Source organism: Phascolarctos cinereus, unplaced genomic scaffold (genome assembly GCF_003287225.1).
Source record: "Phascolarctos cinereus isolate Bilbo 61053 unplaced genomic scaffold, phaCin_HiC Scaffold_2;HRSCAF=192, whole genome shotgun sequence".
Taxonomy (NCBI): Eukaryota; Metazoa; Chordata; class Mammalia; order Diprotodontia; family Phascolarctidae; genus Phascolarctos; species Phascolarctos cinereus.
The window spans coordinates 95,318,824-95,339,737 of NW_027555625.1; the positions used below are offsets into that span (position 1 = coordinate 95,318,824).

At 37.3% G+C, this 20,914-nt stretch overlaps 1 protein-coding gene across 2 annotated transcripts in view; it reads left to right on the forward strand.

Moving 5' to 3' along the window:
- Nucleotides 1–19,109, forward strand: part of GTF2A1L (general transcription factor IIA subunit 1 like) — a 53,641-nt gene extending 34,532 nt beyond the window's left edge. For both annotated transcript variants that reach the window (XM_021001254.2, XM_078149504.1), the window contains exons 7-9: nucleotides 13,177–13,434; nucleotides 13,873–13,962; nucleotides 18,548–19,109. In XM_021001254.2, the coding sequence (XP_020856913.1) occupies nucleotides 13,177–13,434; nucleotides 13,873–13,962; nucleotides 18,548–18,655 (456 nt within the window). In that variant the 3' untranslated portion in view covers nucleotides 18,656–19,109. The remainder of the gene's footprint in view (nucleotides 1–13,176; nucleotides 13,435–13,872; nucleotides 13,963–18,547) is intronic.
- Nucleotides 19,110–20,914: the final 1,805 nt, after the last annotated feature.

Sequence of the window (20,914 nt, forward strand, 5' to 3'; positions counted from 1 at the left end):
GACATCCCCTCAATTTCCAATTCTTTGCCACCACAGAAATAACTGCTATAAATATTTTTGTACATCTGGGTCCTTTTCCCATTTGTATGATCTCTTTTGTATTCAGCCCTAGAAGTGCTATTGCTGGGTCAAAGGGTATGCAGTTTTATAGCCTTTTGGGCACAGTTCCAAATTGCTTTCCAGAATGGTTGGATCATTTCACAACTCCACCGACAATGCATCAATGTTCCAATTTTCCCACACCTTCTCCAACATTTATCATTTCCTGTTTTGTCATGTTAGCCAATCTTATAGGTGTGATGTGGTACCTCAGACTCATTTTGATTTGCATTTCTCTAATAGTGATTTAGAGCATTTTTTCATATGACTATAGGTAGCTTTATTTTTTTCCTCTGAAACTGACAGTTCATATCCTTTGACCATTTATCAGTTGGAGAATGACTTGTATTCTTATAAAATTAATTCAGTTCTCTATATATTTTAGAAATGAGGCCTTTATCAGAGATACTGACTGTAAAAATTGTTTCCCAGCCTTCTGCTTCCATTCTAAACTTGGTTGCATTGGCTTTGTGCAAAAACTTTTCAATTTAATGTAATCAGTCCTCTGTTTTGCATTTCATGATATTCTCTATCTCTTGTTTGGTCATAAATTCTTCCCTTCCCCATAAATCTGATAGATAAACAAGAAGAGCAAGGAATAGTTTGTTTATAGTATCAGCCTTTGTATCTAAATCGTGTACCCATTTTGATTGGTAAAGGGTGTAACATGTTGGTCTATGCCTAGTTTCTGCCATAGTTTTCCCAGCAGTTTTTGTTAAATGGTGAGTTCTTATCCCAGAAGGTTTGGATTTATCAAATAGTAGATTAGTATAGTCAGTGACTCTGTCTTGCATACCTAACCTCTTCCACTGATCTACCACTCTATTTCTTAGCCAGTACCAAATAGTTTTGATGATTGCTGCTTTATAATATAATTTAAGACCTGGTACAGCTAGTCTATCTTCCTTTGCATTTCTTTTCATGAGTTCCCTTGGTATTCTGGACCTTTTGTTATTCCAGATGAATTTTGTTATTATTTTTTCTAGCTGTATAAAATTTTTTGGTAGTTTGATTGATATGGCACTGAATAAGTAAATTTAGGTAGAATTCTAATTTTTATTATATTAGCCCAGCCCACCCATGAGCAACTGAAAATTTTCCAATTATTTAGATCTGACTTTATTTGTGTGAGAAGTGTTTTGTTGCTTGTATTCATATAGTTCTTGAGTTCGTTTTGGCAGATAAGACTCCAAATATTTTATAATGTCTACAGTAACTTTAAATGAAATTTCTCTTCATATCTTTTGTTGTTAACTTTTTTTAGTAATATATAGAAATCCCGATGATTTATGTGGGTTTATTTTATATCCTCCAACTTTGCTAATTTTATCTCAAGTAATTTTTTATTTGATTCTCTAAGTATATCATTTTATCATCTACAAAGAATGATAGCTTTGTTTCTTCTTTGCCTATTCTAATTCCTTCAATTTCTTTATTTTCTCTTATTGCTAAAGCTAACATTTCTGGTTAACCAAGTTATTACCACATAAGAGTGGTGACAATGGACCTCCATGTTTCACCCCCGATCTTACTGAAAAGGCTTCTAACTTATCCCAATTACATATAATGCTTACTGATGCTTTTAGATAGATGCTACTATCATTTTAAGGAAGGCTCCATTTATTCCTATACTCTCTAGTGTTTTTAACAGGAATGGGTGTTGTATTTTGTCAAAAGCTTTTTATTCATCTATTGAGGTCCCCCACTAGTATAGTTTTGTTATCTGTTTCTTCCTGTAACTCCCTCAACTTCTCCTCTAAGAATTTGGATGCCATACCACTTGGTGCACATATGTTTAGTAATGCTATTACTTCATTGTCTATGGTACCTTTGAGCAGGATGTAGTTTCCTTCCTTGTCTCTTTTAATTCGATCTGTTTTTGCTTTTGCTTTGTCTGAGATCAGGATTGCTACCCCTGCTTTAAAAAAATTTGTTTTTCACACTTCAGCTGAAGCATAATATATTCTGCTCTAGTCTTTTAACTTTACTCTATGTGTATCCCTCTGCTTCAGATGTGTATCTTGTAAACAACATATTATAGGAGTATGGTTCTTAATCCACTTCTATCTGCTTCCATTTTATGGGAGAGTTCATCCCATTTGCATTCACAGTTATGATTACTATCTGTGTCTTTCTCTCCATGCTATTTCCCCCCATTTATACTTTTCTTTCTCCTTTTTCCTCCTCACTAGAATTATACTTTTGACCACTGTCTCCTTCAGTCTGCCTTCCCTTTTATTAGCCCCCTCTCTTTTCTTCCCCTTTATCCTTACTGCTTCTTCCCTTTCTTCTATTCACCCCTCCCTTTTCTTTTCCTTTTCCTCTCCTACTTCCTATAGGGTAAGTTAAATTTCTATACCTGGTTATGTTATTCCCTCTTTGAACCAAATCTGATGAGAGTGAAGTTTAAACAATACTCATCTCCCTCCCTTCTTTCCCTCTGCTGTAATAGGTTTTTGTGCCTTTTCATGTGATGCAATTTACCCTTGTCTGCTTGCTCCTTTCCTCTTCTCCCAGTACGATTTTCACCATTTAATTAGAATTTTTACCATCACATCAAAGTCAACTTATACCCATTTATACCCATGCCCTCTATCTATGTATATCCCTTTTAAATGGTGTAATAACAATATAATTCTCAAGAGTTACATGTGTCCTCTTCCCTTGTAGGGATGTAAACAGTTTGCCCTTATTAATAACATGTTTTTTTTTCCTTTCCTGTTTGCCTTTTTATGCCTCTCTTGAGTCTTGTATTTGAAGACCAAATTTTCTGTTGAGGTCTGGTCTTTTCATCAGGAAGGTTTGGAAGTCCCCTATTTCACTGAATGTCAGTCTCCTCCCTTGAAAGATTATGCTAAATTTACTGGGTAGTTGATCCTTGGTTATAATCTAAGCTCTTTTGCCTTATGAAATATCATATTCCGTGCCCTCTGATCTTTTAATGTAGAAGCTGCAAGATCCTGTGTAATCTTGACTGTGGTTCCATGATATTTAAGTTGTTCTTTCTGGCTGCTTGCAGGATTTTCTGTTTGACCTGGTAATTTTGGAATTTGGCTACAATATTCCTTGGCATTTTCAATTTGGGATCTCTTTCAGGAGGTGATTGGTGGATTCTTTCGATGACTATTTTACCTTCTTGTTCTCTAGGACCTCAGGGCAGTTTTCCTTGATGATGTCCTGAAAGATACTGTCCAGGCTCATTTTTTCATCATGGTTTTCATGTAGATCAATAATTTTTAAATTGTCTCTCGTGGATCTATTTTCCGGGTCAGTTGTTTTACCAGTAAGGTATTTTATGTTTTCTTCTATTTTTTCATTCTTTTGTTTGTGTTTGATTCTTGATCTTTCATAGTCATTAGCTTCCACTTGCCCAATTCTAATTTTTAATGAATTGTTTTCTTCTCTGTTAGATTTTGTACCTGCTTTTACATTTGGCCACTTCTACTTTTTAAGGGGTTGTTTTTCTTCAGTGTACTTTTTTTCCATTTGGCCAATTGTATTTTTATTTTTATTATTTTTATTAATTTTAATTTTTTAATTTTTTAATTTTACTAATTTATTTTGATTTATCAACAATCACTTCCACGTGCTTTTGCATTGAAAATTTTTCTCCCTCTTCCTCCCCCCCACCCTCCCCAAGATGGCACACAATCTGATATAGGCTTTACACTTACATTCCTAGTAAACATATTTTCACATTAGTGAAGTTGTAAGTAAAAATCAAAACCAACAGGAGGAACCATCAGAAAGATGAAACAAAACTCAACAGAAGGTAAAAATAAGTGAGAGCGATTCGACTTCCATAGTTCTTTCTGTGGATGTGGACAGCATTTTCCATCCCGAGGCCTCTGGAGATGTCTTAGATCCTTGTAATGCTGAGAAGGGTTCAGTTTAACAATCTTAGTCATTGCATAACGTGGCTGTTATTGTGTACAAAGTCCTCTGGGTTCTGCTCGCTTCACTCGGGCATCAGACCATATAAGTCTTTCCAGGTTTTTCTAAAGTCAGCCTGTTCATCATTTCTTATAGCACAGTAGTATTCCATTACATTCATATACCACAATTTGCTCAGCCATTCCCCAATTGATAGGCATCCTTTCAATTTCCAATTCTTTGCTACCACAAAAAGAGTGCTGTGAATATTTTTGTACATGTGGGTCCTTTTCCCATTTGTTTGATCTCTTTGGGATATAGCCCTAGAAGTCTATTGCTGGATCAAAGGGTATGCATATTTTTGTAGCCCTTTGGGCATAGTTCCAAATTGTTCTCCAAAATGGTTGGATCATTTCACAACTCCACCAACAATATATTACTGTTCCAATTTTCCCACATCTTCTCCAACATTTATCATTTTTCTGTTTTGCCATGTTGGCCAATCTGATAGGTGTGATGTGGTACCTCAGAGTTGTTTTGATTTGCATTTCTCTAATCAATAAAGATTTAGAGCATTTTTTCATATGACTATGATGGCTTTAATTTCTTTACCTGAGAACTGTCTGTTCATATTCTTTGACCATTTATCAATTGGGGAATGGCTTGTGTTCTTATAAATTTGTCTTAATTCTCTATATATTTTAGAAATGAGGCCTTTATCAGAATGACTGGTTGTAAAAATTCTTTCCCAATTTTCTACCTTCCTTCTAATCTTAGTTGCATTGGCTTTGTTTGTGCAAAAACTTTTCAATTTAATGTAATCAAAATTATCCATTTTGCTTTTCATAATGTTCTCTATCTTCTGTTTGGTCATGAATTCTTCTGTTCTCCATAGATCTGATAGGTAAACTATTCCTTGTTCTCCCAGTTTACTTATGGTATCAGCCTTTATATCTAAGTCATGAACCCATTTTGACTTTATTTTGGTATGTGGTGTGAAATTTGGGTCTATGGCTGGTTTCTGCCATACTCTTTTCCAGTTCTCCCGGCAGTTTTTTTCAGAAAGTGGGGTCTTTGGGTTTATCAAATAATAGATTACTATAGTCATTGACTACTGTGTTTTGCATATTTAACCTATTCCACTGATCTCCCTATTTCTTAGCCAGTACCAAGCAGTTTTGATGATTGCTGCTTTATAATACAATTTAAGATCTGGAATTGCTAGGCCACCTTCCCCTGCATTTCTTTTCATTAGTTCCTTTGATATTCTGGACCTTTTGTTTTTCCAAATGAATCTTGTTATTATTTTTTCTAACTCTATAAAATAATTTTTTGGTAGTTTGATTGGTATGGCACTGAATAAGTAAATTAGCTTAGGTAGGATTGTCATTTTTATTATATTAGCTCGGCCTACCCATGAGCAACTGATGTTTTTCCAATTATTTAGATCTGATTTTTATTTGTGTGGAAAGTGTTTTGTAATTGTGTTCATAGAGTTCCTGGGTTTGTTTGGGAGGTAGACTCCTAAATATTTTATAATGTCTACAGTAAGTTTAAATGGGATTTCTCTTTCTATCTCTTGCTGTTGGGCTTTGTTGGTAATATATAGAAATGCTGATGATTTGTGGGTTTATTTTATAGCCTGCAACTTTGCTAAAGTTGTTTATTATTTCAAGTAGTTTTTTACTTGATTCTCTAGGATTCTCTAAGTATATCATGTCATCTGCAAAGAGTGATAGCTTTGTTTCTTCTTTGCCTATTCTAATGCCTTCAATTTCTTTTTTTCTCTTATTGCTAAAGCTAAGGTTTCCAGTACAATATTGAATAACAGTGGTGATAATGGACATCCTTGTTTCACCCCGATCTTATTGGAAATGCTTCTAGCTGTCCCATTACATATAATGCTTGCTGAAGGTTTTAGATATATGCTATTTATTATTTTAAGGAAGACTCCATTTATACCTATGCTTTCTAGTGTTTTTAATAGGAATGGGTGTTGTATTTTATCAAAAGCTTTTTCTGCATCTATTGAGATGATCATGTGGTTTCTGTTGGTTTTGGTGTTGATATGCTCAATTATGCTGATAGTTTTCCTAATATTGAACCAACCCTGCATTCCTGGTATAAATCCTACCTGGTCATAGTGTATTATTCTTGTGATAAGTTGCTGCAATCTATTGCTAGTATTTTGTTTAAAATTTTTGCATCTATATTCATTAGAGAAATTGGTCTATAATTTTATTTCTTTATTTTGACTCTTCCTGGTTTAGGTATCAACACCATATTTGTATCATAAAAAGAATTTGGTAAGACTCCTTCTTCACTTATTTTCCCAAATAGTCTATATAGTATTGGAATTAATTGTTCTTTAAATGTTTGATAGAATTCACATGTAAATCCATCTGGCCCTGGAGATTTTTTCCTAGGGAGTTCATCAATGGCTTGTTCAATTTCTTTTTCTGAGATGGGTTATTTAAGTATTTTACTTCCTCTTCGTTAATCTGGGCAATTTATATTTTTGTAAATATGTATCCATTTCACTAAGATTGTCAAATTTGTTGGCATATAGTTGGGCAAAATAATTCCTAATTATTGTTTTAATTTCCTCTTCCTTGGTGGTAGCTTCACCCTTTTCATTCTTGATACTAGTAATTTGGTTTTCTTCTTTCTTTTTTTAAATTAAATTAACCAAAGGCTTATCTATTTTTTTTTTTTCATAAAACCAACTCTTAGTTTTATTTATTAGTTCAATAGTTTTCTTAATTTCAATTTTATTAATTTTTCCTTTGGTTTTCAATATTTCTAATTTAGTGTTTAGTTGAGGATTTTTAATTTGTTCTTTTTCTAGTTTTTTTAGTTGTATGCCCAATTCATTGATCTCTTCTTTGTCTATTTATTTATGTAAGCATTCAGAGATATAAAACTTCCCCTAAGAACTGCTTTCGCTGCATCCCATAGTTTTGGTATGTTGTCTCATTATTGTCATTCTCTTGAATGAAATTATTGATTGTTTCTATGATTTGTTGTTTGACCCAATCATTTTTTAGGATTAGATTATTTAGTTTCCAATTATTTTTTAGTCTATCTTTCCATGGCCCTTTATTACATATAATTTTTATTTTGTCATGATCTGAAAAGGATGCATTTAATACTTTCTGCATTGGATTGTGAGGTTTTTATGCCCTAGTACATGGTCAATTTTTGTGTATGTGCCATGTACTGCTGAGAAAAAAGTATATTCCTTTCTATCCCCATTCAGTTTTCTCCAGAGGTCTATCATACCTAACTTTTCTAATGTTCTATTCACCTCCTTAACTTCTTTCTTGTTTATTTTGTGGTTAGACTTATCTAGTGCAGAGGGGAGGTTCAGGTCCCCCACTAGTATAGTTTTGCTGTCTATTTCTTCCTGTAACTCCCTGAACTTCTCCTGTAAGAATTTGGATGCTATACCATTTGGTGCATATATGTTTAGTAATGATATTACTTCATTGTCTATGGTGCCTTTTAGCAGGATGTAGTTTCCTTCCTTATCTCTTTTGATTAGATCTATTTTTGCTTTTGCTTTGTCTGAGATCAGGATTGCTACCCCTGCTTTTTTACTTCAGCTGACCATAATATATTCTGCTCCAGCCTTTTACCTTTACCCTGTATGTGTCACTCTTTTTCAAATGTGTTTCCTGTAAACAACATATTGTAGGATTATGGTTTTTAATCCATTCTGCAATCCTTTCCATTTTATGGAGAGTTCATCCCATTCACATTCACAGTTATGATTACTATCTGTGTCTTTTTCTCCATCCTTTCCCCCCATTTATGCTTTTCTTTCTCCTTTTTCCTTTCCCCCTTCACTAGTGTTTTGCTTTTGACACACCTCCTCCTTCAGTCCCCCTTCCCTTTATTATCCCTTTCCCTTTTCTTCCCCTTTCTTTCTTCCCTTCTTTCCCTCCCTTTCTTTCCCCCCTCCCTTTTCTTTCCCCTTTTCCCTCCTACTGCCTATAGGGCAAGTTAGATTTCTATACCTAACTGATTATATTATGCCCTTCTTGAGCCAAATCTGATGAGAGTAAGGTTCAAACAATCCCCCCCCTTCTTTCCCTCTGCTGTAATAGGATTTTGTGTCTTTTCCTGTAATGTAATTTACCCTTGTCTGCCTCCTCCTTTCTCAGTACATTTTCTAAGATCAGATTGATCCACTTATTTGGATCCATTTAACCCACTTGATTAGATTTTTTTTATCATTACATCAAAGTCAACTAATATCCACCCTCTTTATGTATACTCCTTTAACAAGGTGTAATAACAATACAGTTCTCAAGGGTTGCAAGTCTCATATTCCCTTGTAGGGGTTTAAACAGCCCCCCCCTTATTAACAACATATTGTATCCTTCTGTCCCATTTACCTTTTTAAGTCCTTCTTGAGTCCTGTACTTGAAGATCAAATTTTTTGTTGAGCTCTGGTCTTTTTATCAGGAAAGTTTGGAAGTCTCCTATTTCTTGAATATCCACCTCCTCCCTTGAAAAATGATGCTCATTTTTGCTGGGTAATTGATCCTTGGCTGCATTCCAAGCTCCTTTGCCTTATGGAATATCATGTTCCATGCCCTGCGGTCTTTTAATGTAGAAGCTGCAAGGTCCTGTGTAATCCTGACTGTGGTTCCATGATATTTAAATTTTTCTTTCTGGCTGCTTGCAGCACCTTCTCTTTCATCTGGTAATTTTGGAATTTTGCTATTATATTTCCTTGGCATTGTCAATTTGGGATCTCTTTCAGGTGGTGATGTGGATTCTTTCTATGGTTATTTTCCCTTCTGGTTCTAGGACTTCGGGCAGTTTTCCTTTATGATTTCCTGAAAGATACTGTCCAGGCTCTTTTTTTCATCATGATTTTCAGGTAGTCCAATAATTTTTAAATTGTCTCTCCTGAGTGATTTTCCAGGTCGGTTGTTTTACTGATGAGGTATTTTCATCATTTTTTCATTTTTTTGTTTCTGTTTGACTGATTCTTGCTCTCTCATAGAGACATTAGTTTCCATTTGTCCAATTCTAGTTTTTAACAGATTTTTTCTTCTGTTAGTTTTTGTACTTCCTTCTTCAACTGGCCAATGTTTTTTAGGGACTTGTTTCTTCAGTGTACTCTTCTGTTAGTTTTTGTACTTCCTTCTTCAATTGGCCAATTGTGTTTTTTAGGGACTTGTTTTCTTCAGTGTATTTTTTTCCAATTGGCCAATTGTATTTTTGAAGGACTCTTTACCTCTCTCATTTGACTATTAAAATCCTTCTTGAGCTCTTCTAAGAAGGCTTTTTGGGCTTCAGACCAGTTCATATTCCCTTTTGTTGTTGCAGATGTGGGTTTGTTAACAATGTTGTCCTCTTCAGAATTTCTGTCTTGATCTTCACTCTTCTCATAATATGAATCTATGGTATGTTTCTTTTTACTCATGGTGTTTCTTTATTCCTTGGCCTTTAAAGAGATTGAGCTCTCCTGCTGGGGAACAGAGGGTACTGACCAAGCTTTTGTGTTGGAGCCTAGTCTTGGTCACTGCTTTGCTGCGGGCCTCTTGCTGCAATTGAGGCTATAGGTTCTGGCAGTTACCTCATGTGGCTCAAGGTTCTCAAGGGTTGCAATTCATATTCCCTTGTAGGGTTTAAACAGCCCCCCCCTTATTAATAACATATTGTATCTTTCTATCTCATTTACCTTTTTATGTCCTTCTTGAGTCCTGTACTTGAAGATCAAATTTTTGTTGAGCTCTGGTCTTTTTATCAGGAAAGTTTGGACGTCTCCTGTTTTGTTGACTATCCATCTCCTCCCTTGAAAAATGATGCTCATTTTTGCTGGTAATATCCTTGGCTGCATTTCAAGCTCCTTTGCCTTATGGAATATCATGTTCCACACCCTGTGGTCTTTTAATGTAGAAGCCAAGTCCTGTGTAATCCTGACTGTGTTCCATGATATTTAAATTGTTTCTTTCTGCTCTTTGCAGCACCTTCTCTTTCATCTTTCATTTCTGTTGACTGATTCTTGCTCTATCATAGACTTTAGTTGCCATTTTCCAATCTAGTTTTAACAATTGTTTTCTTCCGTTAGTTTTGTACTTCCTTCTCAATTGGCCAATTGTGTTTTTAGGACTGTTTTCTTCAGTATATATTTTTTTCCAATTGGCCAATTTATTTTTGAAGGACTCTTCTACCTCTCTCATCATTGACTATTAAAATCCTTCTTGAGCTTTCTAAGAAGGCTTTTGGCTTCAGACCAGTTCATATACCTTTCGTTGTTGCAGATGTGGTTTGTTGACAATGTTTCCTCTTCAGAATTTGTCTTGATCTTCACTCTCTATAATATGAATCTATGCATTCTTTTTACTCATGGTGTTTCTTTATTCCCTGGCCTTAAATAGATTGAGCTTCCTGCTGGGGAACAGAGGGCACTGACCGAAGCTTTTTGTATTGGGAGCCTAGGTCTTGGTCACTGGCTTTGTGTGCTGGGGCCTCTTCTGCTGGCAATTGGAGGCTGTAGGTTTCTGGCAGCTTACCTCATGTTGGGCTGGAATCAGCAAGGCTGGAACTTTTAGGCAATTCTAGGTTGCTTGCTTTTCCTTTCCTTTAGCTTTCTTCAGCTTCTTTTAGATGGGTGCTACAGGGTGTTTATTTGCCTGGGGACCCCTGCAGTGTTGTCTCCCTCTTTCTGCTAATGCACTGGGAGATTCCTTTGTGGTAGAGTGCTGAGGCACATCGTGGTTTTCTGAGCTGGTTTCCACTGGTTCCCGAAGCACTCGGAGGTCCAGGTGTGGGTGTTTGCATGTTCTACCACTTGAGCTTCAGGATTTCTTCACAATTGGAGGCTGCAGGGCTCCAATGGCTCACCTGGTGTTGGGCTGTAACCAGCAAGGCCAGGGCTTTAGGAAGCCTTTAGGTTGCTTTCTTCACCTTCTTTCAGATGAATGCCACAGGGTACTTGTCTGCCTGGGGCCCCTTGTAGTTCTGCCTCCCTTATTTTTGCTGAGGCAGTGGGACACCCATTTTCTGGGTTGCTGTACTGCTGCTCCCCGTTTTGCTTCTAGTTCAGCTGTTCCAGGTTTTTTTTCTGGGGTGATATTTTCTGGATTTTCAGAGGTTGATAGGGGAGAGTGAGAGCGACTGCCTTTTCGCTTCACCATCTTGGCTCCTGGAAGCAGAAGTCCGGCCAATTGTATTTTTTAAGGACTTGTTTACTACAGTCAATTTTCGTCCTTCTTTTTCTAAGCTATTGACTCTCTTGCATACCTCATTTTTAAAAAATTTTTTTGGTGAGGAGTTGAAGTTAAGTGACTTGCCCAGAGTCACACAGCTAGTGAATGTTATATGTACCTCATTTCTTTTCCAACTTTTCTTCTGCCTCTCTTATTTGACTTTTAAAATTCTTCTTGAGCTCTTTCAAGAAGGCTTTTTGGGCTTGAGACCAGTTTATATTCCCTTTGAGGTTTCTGATGTGGGTATGTTGACAATGTTGTCCTCTTCTGAATTTGTGCCTTGATCTTCCTTGTACCTATAATAAGAATCTGTGGTCATTACCTGTTTTTGCTTTTTGCTCATGGTGTTTGCCTATTTCCTGACTTTAAAAAAAAAAGTTGAGCTTTCCTGATGGAGTGCAGGGGCTACTGACCCAAGTTTTCTTGTAGTGGGAGCCTGGGACCTTGTTACTGACTTTGTGTGCTGGGGCTTCAAGTGCTGGCAGTCAGAGGCTCTAAGGTTCTGGCAGCTTACGTGGTACTGGGTTGGGGTCAGCAACACTGGAGCTCTCAGGGTAGGGGTAGGGAGTCTGGCCCCTGGGGGACACCTGCTCACCCAGGCTTTGTTCTCAAATGTTTGGCTGCTGGAGAATGTCTGTCAGCCTGAGCTTTGCCTCCAAGTTGTGCTTCACAGAGTTGTGCTCAGGCACCAGGAGATTTGGCCCCTAGAGAATGCCAGTGTACGTAGTGATTTTCCAAGCTGGTGTCTACTGGTTCCCCTGCCTGTTCTGAGGTACTTGGGGGGGGGGGTCCTGGTGTTGGCGCTTGCCTGCTGCACCACCCTGGGGCTCAGGATCTCCCCCTGGTATGCTGAGATGGGGCTTGTCACTGGCTTGCTGGGACACCTCTTGTCCTGTACTGCTCCCCCTCCCCCAGAGCGAGAGGGGTCTTTCCCATTAATCACCAAGCTTCCTGGGTTAACAGGACTGCTGCACTCCATCTTTCTGCAGGCTCAGCTGTTCCAGAGGTTTTCCTGGGGTGATATTTTCTGGGCTCTTAGAGGGCAATAAGGGAGGGTGAGAGCAACTTACTACTTACTGCACCCTCTTCTAGATTTCTTTTCCATTAAATTTGAATGTAGCTGTTGTCTCTGTGTGTGTGTTGTGTGTGTGTGTTGTGTGTGTGTGTGTGTGTATGTGTGTGTGTGTGTGTATATGTGTGTGTGTGTGTGTGTCTGTGTGTGTGTGTGTGTCTGTGTGTGTGTGTGTGTCTGTGTGTGTGTGTGTGTCTGGTGTGTGTGTGTGTGTATGTCTGTGTGTGTGTGTGTGTATGTCTCTGTGTGTGTGTGTGTGTATGTCTCTGTGTGTGTGTGTGTGTGTGTGTGTGTCTCTGTGTGTGTGTGTGTGTGTGTGTGTGTGTGTGTGTGTGTCTATAATCTTTCTGTTTATTCCCTATGGTTTTAGTTCATACAAACTTTGAATTCTTCATATTTGTTATTTCATATGGCGCAGTGATATTTCATTACATTGATGTAGCCATCTTGGTTAGTCCCTTTCCCCAAAACAGATATCCTTTTTTTCAGTTCTTTGCTTACACAAAAAATATTGCTATGAATATTTTGGCTTATGCAAAACCATTCTTGCTGTCTTTTACCCTGTCTGCTCTGGGTTAAGGGGTATGAATAGTTCTGTTATGTTTCTCAAATAATTTCAAATTGTTTTCCGGAGTGTTTGAGCCAATTTATTGTTCACCAACTTTGTTAGCATGCCTGCCTTACCACAGTTCTTCTAACACTGATCTCATCTTTTGTCACCTGTGTCATTTTGCTGGATGTGAGGTGAAACTTCAGTTGTTTCAACATTAATTTCTCTTACTATTAGAAGATTTTTTATATGATTATTGAGTTTATTATAGTTGGCCTTGTTCATATCCTCTGACTACTAATTTTTTGGACAAATAACTATATTGCACATCCTGTATATGGTTTTGTTTATAGGAATCCAGTGCACAAATGGATTTGAGTATACAAACAATTGATGACATTAAAGAAATTATCCAAATAGATGGAACTGGAGATACATCTTCAAATGAAGAAATAGGGAGTACAAGAGATGTGGATGAGAATGAATTTCTTGGTATTATTGATGCAGAAGATCTGAAAGTTCTTGAAGAAGAAGGTGATAGCATCTCAAATGAAGATTCAACCACCAATAGCAGTGATAATGAAGAGCCCCAAATAGACATTGTAGAGGAGGTGATGATTCCTTCAGTGATATGGCTTGTTTTATTAAATGTAAAATGGTAGTGCCTTTGCTGTTTAATCCCCTATGGTTATTAGGAAGAATAACCTCTTTCTTTCTCTCTTTTTTTGAGGTGGGGATCGGGAAAGAGGATTTTTTTTTTTGCAGGGTAGGCTGGTCGATTTTGTTTTTAAATTTCTAAAGTACAATTGAAAATGTTATAACAACATTAAAAAATACTCATCTTCTTGCTTAGATATAGAGGGTGTCAGGAGTAGGTTAAGGAAGACAGGATGGGGATTGTAAAGTTGGCAAGCATTTTAAAGCAGTAAGTAGGCTTCTCTCTCTCTCTCTCTCTCTCTCTCTCTCTCTCTCTCTCTCTCTCTCTCTCTCTCTCAACAAAATGTTGTATGTAGTAAAAATTATTTACTATGGTCATCTTTAATCTTTAGGACCCTTTAAATTCTGGGGATGATGTTAGTGAGCAGGATGTGCCAGACCTGTTTGACACGGATAATGTAATAGTCTGTCAATATGACAAGGTACAGTATGCATCTCCACACCCTTGGGTTTATTAATGTAAGTTGATGTATCCAAAAGTCACATTAACTGTGATGGAAAAACTAGTATTTGTGTCTGCTTAGCATTTAACTTAGATTATCCTTGAAAAAGGCTATTAGAATAAGTATATGTTGAAGGCTTCCTCTGAGCCTGGTACTAGATACTTTAAGTTTTGGAACATAAAAGAGTTGAGACTGAAACTCATGCAGCAATTAGAGAAAAATCCCAAACAGTACGTGACAAATTACTCAATTTAAAAAGAATTAAGTGCTAAAAATACCTCATATAGACCAATGCTGTGGGTGGTCAGGAAGAATAATTCAATGGAGCAGATGTTTATTAAGCATCTACACTGTGTACAGTGGAACGTGTGGCACAGGGAGAAATAAAAAGCTTGGATAAGACAAAATTATAATTGAACAACTCGGCTTCCTCTCTGTTGTCGGTCACCATTGTCCGAGCTAATTAGAATAGAAATCTTCTTTTGTCAGTTCTCTTATTTTCCTCATTATAGTTAAAACAACTCCCAGGTTCATTTTTGAGAGTTTCCTGTCCCTTTTGAATTGCCTTCCTTTTCAGAATCTCAGGACGTGTGATTTCTCTCATTTCTCTGAACTTAACTGAGAGCCATAAAATTCAATTCAACAAGCATTTGAAAAAGCTAAAGGTCATTCATGAATGAACTATGCCTTAATGTTATGGGATATATAAAACATTAATCTTGACTGTAGGTTCTGAAGGGTTCTTGGCCCTCCTTTCATGGTGCTTATGAAGCTGTAGGGAAATAAAATATTAATCGTAAGGCTCACTGTTACCTAAGTGAAGAAGAGTCACAAAACAAAGTTCTGCACTAGGTCTGGAGGACTAGAAGAGGGAAGAGAATTAGGGAAAGTTTCATGAAGAAAATTATCATTTGAATTAGAATTTAAAGGATGGATAAGAATTCAGCGGGTGAAGAGGGCAGAAGGAGGACCTCTTAGGTCTGGAGAATAGATTGGGCAGGAGTATGTGGGAAAGGGTAGGCTAGATGCAGGTGGCAAAGATTCTACAATGGCTTGGTGGACTTCATGGAGAGGAACAGATACAATATCAGGCCTTGAGGGCCTTGAATGTTGTGTACACCACTAGCATACATTGCCATCACAGCAGCCCCTTAAATAAACAAAATGATGTATTTATTTTAAAACAAAGTATTTAGATAAGAGATCTCCCCTCCTATCCCAAGTCCGAGTATTGTCTTCCCTCTTGACAGCTGAGATAACTAACACTTAGCAATATCAGAAAATGTAGTACTGGATAGTTGATGCTCACTGTCATTAGCTCTTGACTGGTAGTGGCAGAGTTTGGAGGGAGGAGAGAATCACTGACTTGAAGTCTCTTATAAGACTTATAAGTCTCTTATAATATCTTCTGAAATTTATATTAAAATGATATTGCATTCCTATTTAGGTTTAGTTAATTTTAAGATGCTAGGGCCCATGAAAACCAAAGGATTGTATCCAAGGTACAGAAGAAGGTCAGAGTAATGGTCAGCAAACCCGTTCCTGGTGCTTTCCTCTTCTTGTTAATGTGCTGTCTTCTATCTTTCCTCTGCTGCATCTGGGCTTACCCTTCTCCCTCTGGAGCCCTGTTGAGCTGATTCAAGGAGGAAAATGTTTCTTTAAGAAATCTTCCACAAAGAAAGAGACAGTTCTGCACCCATGGTGGGGCCTAATCTGGTCAGCATTTTCTTTCATTCATAAATGGTCCTGAGTCCAGGCCACAGGACAATGTGATAAGTAGAATGGTAGTATGAGATCCTTCTGGTCTGTCCTAATAAACCCCCTAGAACAGGGAAACTTAGGTCATACCAGGTTTTACTCAGTCATATTGTAGTGTCGTGACAGGAATCTAGTCCAGGTAGTTCTGCTGTATTGCATGTTTGGAAAATTCAGTTTTGTTCAAATTGGTTGATATATTAGGGAACATCTGAGCATAAATGATTCTCCACTTTGCCTCTTTCCAATTTCTCCTGTAAGAAACAGCAAGAATGCAGAAAACTGCACTCCTTCACAGTCACTCACAGGCTGCAACCTTCTGACACCTATTTCCACAAGCAAACTTTAGATCCTTTTCAAGGTAAAGGGGCATATTAATTGTATATCTTTTGGTGCAGTAGGAGATGTGGGCAGAAGAGGGCCACCCCACCCCATCCCCTGCCTCCATGGCCTCAGGCCCAGCAGCAACCTGAGGCTGCTCATGGGACCACTATTTATTGTAGTATTTAAGTATTTCTTAATGTGTGAAATTGCTATTTTTTTAATCAAGTTCCTATTTTTAAAAAATGTATTACTGATGAAGTTTTTGAGCCTTATGCCTCTAACTTTCCCCATAAGCTCTTTGGTTTTTATTGAATGGTTTTGCATGGTGGGGTAATTTTTGGGAACACCATCTCATTATAGCAGAACTGATTGTGTATTTCACTATAGACTTTCACATTGTCTTAGATCTTCATTGCCTGTACTTACTAGGGAGTCCTTAATGGAGGAAATGGAACTTGAGTTGGATTTTAAAGGATCTGAATAAAAAGGGAAGTTATGGAAGGGCAGTTAGGTGGCACAGTGCTTACAGCACCAGCCCTGAAGTCAGGAGGACCTCAGTTCAAATCTGTCCTCAGATACTCACTAGCTGTGTGACCCTGGGTAAGTCACTTAACCCCGATTGTCTCTTTCCCCCCATCCTCCAAAAAAAGGAGAAAGAAAATGAGGTTATGGTATTGGGGAGGAGGGTTAGGGCATGGTAATGGCATGAACAGAGGTATAGAGGTGAGAATGTATTAAAGGATGATTAGGACAGACCTTTCTGAAAGAGTATACTTCTGGATATGCTAGTAAATACTTGGATAGTTAGGGCGTTGAACATCAGGCTAATGAATTTGATCTGATAGGCAGTAGGGAATTAATATCTATGTTCTTGAGCAGCAAAGTGGTATTATGAAGGTATGTTTCAGAAAGATTAGTAGTATGTAGGATAAATTTCAAGGGGTAGCCTTGAAGTCAGGAGAAAGATAATCCAGGCATGAGGTGGTGAGGGCCTGGAGTAGTAGAGAAAGAGGTCTATAGATTATTACTAGATTTCACCTTTGGGGACTTGGGAGAATGATTAAGTATTGGTAAATAGCAAAGTTTTTTTTTTAAAAATAACTGTTGTGTTCTCATACTAGAGGACTTTTGTACTTTTTGTGCTTTGTCTGTATTATAGTTGGGACTCCAACTCAACAGTGTCCCCTTCTCTTGAGTCCCTTGCCCCTTTATTATACCTCCAATCTTGCCCTACCAAGACTTGGTCTTGAACCATCAGCTGCCTTTGCTGTTATACATATACTGCTAAATGAAGCTGGGGAAAATCATGAAAGTGTGTTGACTGAGTCTGCTGTAGATGTATGTTCTGTAATGTCACCTGGGGCCTCACTGCTGCCTTTTATACCTACCTATTTAACTCATTCTTCCACTCATCACAGCAGATCTTCCATACCTTTTCATCTCACCCCCAACCCTCCATAGCTTTCTCTCCCTGTTCCCCCTCAATTGAGAACTTTGCCTCATATTACAAGAAAGATTGAGGCCATTCACCAAGAGCTCCTTTTGTTCCCCTCCTCATTTCGTATTGCCCAGATGCCTCTTGCTACTCTTTTCCTTCACTCTTATCTTGCGTGAAGAGGTGGTTCTTCTTGCCAAGGTCATCATTTCTATATGCACAAGTGATTCCCTTCAATCCTATCTTTCCCAACAGATTGCCCCCTCTATTATCCCCATTCTCTTATCTTCAGTCTCTTCCTGTCTCCTGGCTATTTTCTTACTGTCTACAAACATGCCCATGTTTCCTCCATTCTCAAAAACTTTTATCCATCCATCTCTGCTAGCGATCAGCCTATATCTCATTTCTCTTTTGGTGGCTAAACTCCTTCAGAAAGCCATCTACAATTGTTCTTTTAAACTCTGCATTTTGGCTTCTGGCCTCATGGTTCCACTGAAGTTGCTCTCTCTAAAGTTATCAGTGATGTCTTAACTGCCAAATTCAGTGGTCTTTTCTCAGTCCTCATCCTTGACCTCTCTGCAGCCTTTGACACTACTGATTACTACCTTCTTGATATCCTCCTCTTTTTAGGTTTTTGTGACATCACTCTGTCCTGGTTCTCATATCTGTCTGCTCCTTCCCAGTCTTCTTTGTTGACTCTCTCCTCTGGGGTGTAGTCTTTGTCTTTGGAAGTGAGATCTAACTATTGCTTTACTAAAGGGGCTAGGCTACTAACCTTTTCTCTAGGGATTAGTGTGTTTTTCCTGGGGGCTTCGTTTTGGGCTAGTGTGTGTTAAATGCTAAATAAATTCTTTTTGAGTTGAAAAATTATGTAACGTGTGGGGGTAGATTCTTCCTGTGTGACACACATTCCTTTTTATTAATGATTATTTGTAATGAGTACTTTATGTAGCAAAGGAACACTCTTTAAAAATTTATTTAACTTGTAAAATTTTTCTGTTTCGTGGATAATTTTGTGTAATTTTAATACTGTTTCTTTTTCCCTTCCAGATTCATCGAAGCAAAAACAAATGGAAATTTTACTTGAAAGATGGTGTCATGTGCTTTGGAGGGAAAGACTATGTGTTTGCCAAAGCCATTGGAGATGCAGAGTGGTAAATCTTGTGTGCTCTGTTCATCAGCATTTTATGTCTATGTAGACATCAGTGAGAGTATACTAAATATTCTGAATTTTTTTTTGTTTTAAATAAAATAGTTTACCAAACATGCTAATGTATAAAATTAGAAGAACCTGTGTGTTTACATTGCAGAGACATGGCAAAAGTACAATTCTTTTTTTCCTTGGTTTGTTCCCATGAGTTAACTGAATCTTCCCATTGTCTGTATTCTCTAAAATATAGGTATTTAGCTTTATTTGATTTCTAAAGTGATGATGATTGTCAGTAATTATTCCAGAAACAATAGTACAACAGGAAGGATGCTCTAGTTTTTCATTATTTTAAGTCATTTCTGGTTTCTTCTGCTTGCTAAAAAAAATAGGTGAAATTATTTTGTAGAATGGCATATTGTAGGTGTATGCCTATTAAGTCGGTAATTAGTGATTTGTCTTTTTTTTGTTTAAGAAGAAGCAAGCATGAGGAAATTGAGAAAGTTGCCGTGGTAATGTTCAAAGTGAAATAGCATGTATTTCTCTTAAGAAGGGTTAATGCTCTTGCTCTCGACATTTTGACTAGGTTGGATTGCATGTAGTGAAATTGGTGAAGTGGGAACATGCGGGATTGTGATAAAGCTATTGAAGCAATTCAGAAAAAATTCTGGAATTTAGAATTTTTCCAGGTTCTACATTTGGAATTCAAATGATAATTTTTTGACCACATCTGACATTTTATAAAATACTGAACTTTTGAAGAAAAAATAAAGCCATTTGTTTGTTCTCATGTAATATGTATCCCTAATAATATTAACTTAGCACTATACAAAATTGTTGTACTTATATTGAGCAGTTGAATCTCTGTCTTAGCCCTCTACCAAGCTTAAATTAAAGTGATTAAAATTCTTCTTTGTAGAAGTTTTAATGTGGGGAGACGGATTGATTTTTAGTTCATTGAAGAAGAAAATAATATACCTGTTTTAGCTATTACCATTGCAGAATCACTTTCTCTACCTTCTCTCTAATTCTTTCTCTCCCATTTGGCAAGCCATTCTTAGCATTATTTACTAGCAACCCATCAGTGCAGTTGATATCATGAACATTAGTTGCTGGATATCAGTATATAAATCTTTTCTTTGAGTCATGGGACTTATTGGTTAATATTATGTAAGTCGTAGTTTATATGTACTAAGCAGCACTTTAAAACCTTAAAGTGCTTAGAAATGTGAATGGTATAGTTACCCGTGCCTGGAGTGCGCTTTCTCCTCACCTCTGCCTCCTGGCTCCCCTGGCCTCCTTCATGTCCCAGCTTAAATCTTACCTTCTCCAGGAAGGCTTTTTTGCTCTTTTTTAATGCTTGTGCCTTCCTTCTGTTGATTATTTCCTATTTATCCTCTATATAGACTGTCTTTTGACTTTCTTTGTATCCCCTGGAGCATAGTACAATGACTGACACATAGTATGTGATTAATCAATGGTTATTGACTGACTGACTAGTATTACTTGAAACTCCAGTAATTGGTTATTATTCTCTTTAAGATCTTGGCAAAGTGCTTAATCTCTTTGGGTCTCAGTTGGATTGGATAGTCTGCATTTTATTTTAAAATTCCATAACTGTGAATAAGTTTAGAAGTAGCTATTTTATATTAAGTATTGGGCTTTGTGTAGTAGAGTATATAAGAAAAGGGGTAAGAAATGGTTTCTGAGATTACTTTCTAACTGGAGAGGCAAAGCATGAAATAATTTGAGCAAAAATTAAATACTAAACTATATTAGCAATTGAGCCCAGTAGTAGTTCAGAAAAAGGATTAATTTGGGCGGGAATAGAGGGAGGTTCCTTGCTGGGTTTTTCCTACACCAGTAAAATCCTAGATCTGCATCCCAAAATTTCTTCTATAGTAGCATTATCATGAACTTTTGAAGAAAAACTGAAATAAAAAGGTGGTCTCCTGGGAGAAGGGTTTGAACTTGATCTGTATAGAGCAGGATTTAGATCAGCCTAGAAGAGGGGGGAGGATACCAGACAAAATAAATCAGTAGGAATGAATATGTAGGGTTTAGAAAGTGACAAGTGGGAGGTGTGTGTTAGGCAAATATAATTAGATAGTAAAGGTGAAGCCCAGGTAATGGAGGACCTCAAAAGTTAAATAGTGGAATTTGGACTGCTTAGGCCTCAGTATCTGTGTCTATGAAATGAGGGGATTGGATGGCTGGGGTCCCTATCACAATTCTGTGACTATGATTCAGTAGTTGATAGGGAGCCACTG